General features: G+C 43.2%; 1 protein-coding gene across 1 annotated transcript; it reads right to left on the bottom strand.

Moving 5' to 3' along the window:
* Positions 1 to 2,067: 2,067 nt before the first annotated feature.
* On the bottom strand, positions 2,068 to 3,144 carry LOC116560515 (F-box/LRR-repeat protein 12-like). Its single transcript, XM_032291927.1, has one exon. It carries the CDS (start codon positions 3,073 to 3,075, stop codon positions 2,773 to 2,775), a length of 303 nt encoding a protein of 100 aa, XP_032147818.1. The 5' UTR covers positions 3,076 to 3,144; the 3' UTR covers positions 2,068 to 2,772.
* Positions 3,145 to 3,402: the final 258 nt, after the last annotated feature.

The following is a 3,402-nucleotide window of genomic DNA, read 5'->3' as shown; positions in this document are numbered from 1 at the left end:
AGATCATGTCCTTTGCAGGGACATGGATAAAACTGGAAGCCATCATCCTCAGCCAACTATCACAGGAACAGAAAACCAAACATTGCATGTTCTCACTCAGAAGTGAGATTTGAACAATGAGAACACATAGACACAGGGAGGGAAACAACACACACCAGGGCCTGTAGGGGGATGGGGGGTGAAAGAGGGAACTTAGAGAACTGGGTCAATAGATGCTGCAAACTACCACGGCACACATATGCCTATGTAACAAACCTGTACCTTCTGCACGTGTATCCCAAAGAAAAAAATTTTTTTAAAAGAAAGAAACCTCAATGGGAGAGTGTAAAAGTGAGATAAGGAAGGGAAGGAAGGCATTAGAGGGTGTGTTATCAAGAAAGTTAATACTGCAGGCAACTGAAGCTTCATCCTACTAGGGAATGGCAGGAGAGAGTATAGAACATTATCTATCTTCACTTACCCCAAACAAGATGCAAGGAAGCTGAGGTATGTACTCACAGATTCTATCAGTCATTCATTGAGGGCTGACCCCAAGGGAATATTAATTCCCCAGCACTTCCAGCTGACCCAAACACAGGTAGGGGGGTGGTCTCCAAGAAAGCCTGCAGGCAAAGCATCTCAGGTGCGGATGGTTGAAATTCAAACCGGTGTGCATGGAACTGATAAGTGTGAGTATCTACAGGTGGGGGTACCAACAGCATCTGTTACAATGGGATTTTGGGGCACATTCATTTGATAAATTGTATTTCTCTCATGTTTGAACATTTACAATTTCATTTATTACATTAGTGTCAAGAATAAAATGTTCATGACTAAAAATACCAGAGGGAAATGTAAAAAGCAAGATTAAAAGATGGGATGAAATGTTACTCTTAATATCAGTTAAGCTGCCTAATACAAAACTAAGAACAAACCAATTCAGAATCATATTTTGCCCAACTTGAAATGGAGGTTTTACCCCTCATGTGGTGTTGGAAGCACGTTCACTGTAGATCTGTCACTCATGTGCCATGAAGCTTCAAACGGTGTGTGGGGACAGTGGGGGAGGAACTCCTCAGTCATATTCCTGGTGGCTGCATGCATGCTCCTGGCAGCAGGATGAGGAAACAAAGGCAGAGGACCTTCATGCCTGGCTTTGGATCACCTCTCCAGATAATATGAAAAATTTGAAAATGTACTAAAAAGTATTACTGCAAGTTTCAATTTTTAAAAAAACAACCATCAGCAAAGTAACTCAGGCAGAGACAACACTGTTACAGGGAAATTAACTGATTTCACTCAACATTGGAACAATCAAAGCTACCCAGTCCATTTAGTGAGACCTAATTTTTCCAAAGTCTGCTGTTTGTGGATTCATATGCAACGTAACAAAGAAGTTTAGTCCTTGTCAGACATCAAATATTTTATTTTTAACCTTTTTTCACATTAATTTTTAATGCCCAATAGTCTAAACCTCCACTCCTATAAAACAAACTTCTCAAGACAGATATGCACACATACACACATACACACCCCTAAGCAATTTTGAGGAGGCCCAAAAAGAGACCAGTCTGTCAACTGCAAACATCATGCAACTTCTTCCACGTTCTTTTCCTTCTCTGAATCTTTATGATAAATTCCTACTTGTTGATGTGATGTCACTGATATTGTTTAACTAACTGTGTTTCTGTTACCTGCAACCAAAATACACTAAGGGAAAGGCTGGCCCAGAGATGTTACTTAGCCTACAAGAGGCCGTAAGCAACAGTTGGTCTCAGTGGCTTATTACTGCCCAAAGGAGTCATTCAGCACCAATTACAACCACATTACAAATGTGGTTTTCTGGGTTGTTTTTTTTTTATTTTGTTTTGTTTTGTTTTTTTGGTAGTGGTCATAAAATACTCAGCTTGCCAGATTAATTTATCTGGCCATTTGGAGTTAACTTATTAAGATATAGTTCTCTTGGGGCCCGTGGGAAGAAGAGAGAGTGGGGAGTGGGGAGAAGGAGAACATTAGGAAAAAATAGCTAATACATGCTGGGCTTAATACCTAGGTGATGGGTTGATAGGTGCAAGAAACTACCATGGCACATGTTTACCTATGTAACAAACCTGCACATCCTGCACATGTACTCCAGAACTTAAAAATAAAACACAGATAGTTCTTAAGAATATATGTTTCTGCAAAATCTCTGCCTAGTAGGCCCATAAAAAAAAAAGAACCAACTGTACTAGATTTAATTGTAATAACTAACACAAGACAAATCAATTTAAATTATGATTCTAGTCAGAAAAATTCAGAATATGTCTAGCATTAATTTTAGCATCTATCCTATCAAAAGAACGTTCTAAGTTATCCTAAACTTAAAAAGAATTTAACTGAGTGATATGCAAGAGACATCTTAAAATAAATTTAAAGATTTAAGACTTTTCAGATTTCAAAAGTACCTCAGAAAATAATATTTATCAATGTCTCTATTTCGTTATTTGCTGCTGTGTAGGGGAAAACTCAAACCGCGTTTTTCCTCTGCTCTCACACCAGCACAGCAGCAACACAGAAGAAGGCTTCTGTGACCAAATGTGTGGGAGTTTTCCCTACACACCAACCAGTGGACACCAGCTGGGTGTCCTGCAATTAAGTTGTGACACCATCTACCTGGAGATAGCATCAGATCCCACGGCTCTGTCACGGGGTAGGTGCCCACCAGAGAGCGCAGGGCGTGGAAGTGTGACAGGCCCTGCAGGTGCTCCTGGCAGAAGGCAGGAAGGCAGGAAAGCAGTCCAGCATGGTGCATTAGAGCAGGGGCAGCACTGTGGGTTCTGGCTGCCTGAGGAGCCAGGCGATGGAGATCTCGCAGCTGTGCAGCTCCAGGTCCTCAGGGCACTGGGCAGGCTGGTGATGGGCACCATGCTCAGGTCGGCCACATGTAGGCAGAGGCGCTTCACGTTGGGGCTTTTGGCCCAGGGCTGTCATCAGGACAGCGGACAACGGGGTTGGGGGGCCCTGGAGCCAGAGAACAGGTAGCCGCCCATCCGCGGGGAATGGAACCGGGATACCATGTACCGGCCAAGGAGGTGCCACATCACTAAGTCGCATCGCGCAGAGCGTTAGGTCGACGTGTCGCCAGAGCCACCGTCGTCCACCAGCCTCTTCTAGCGGTGATAGACCCTGAGAAAATGGATCTGCTGTTAGAACAACCCCCGCCCCAGGCGGGATCCGCATCTCCTGGTACCAGGTCCCCCTCCTCCCGGCCTTTCCCTCAAGCCACAGGCAGGCCTACAAATCAAGATTTCTAGTTATTGCATTAGTTATGGAGAATTCTTCTCTCTAATTTATTTAAGTTTTGCTTCCACCCCATCCTCTTTCTCCTCTTTTTATGGAACTATAATTACTCATAAGGTAGAGCTTTTCACTTCATCCTCA

Source organism: Sapajus apella, unplaced genomic scaffold (assembly GCF_009761245.1).
Source record: "Sapajus apella isolate SASKATOON/1434 unplaced genomic scaffold, GSC_monkey_1.0 scaffold26, whole genome shotgun sequence".
NCBI classification, from domain to species: domain Eukaryota; kingdom Metazoa; phylum Chordata; class Mammalia; order Primates; family Cebidae; genus Sapajus; species Sapajus apella.
This window is presented reverse-complemented; position numbering and strand designations above follow the sequence as displayed.

Coding starts and splice junctions, on each gene's coding strand:
- LOC116560515 (XM_032291927.1), bottom strand. CDS start 3,075: ATGCGACTTAGTGATGTGGCACCTCCTTGGCCGGTACATGGTATCCCG.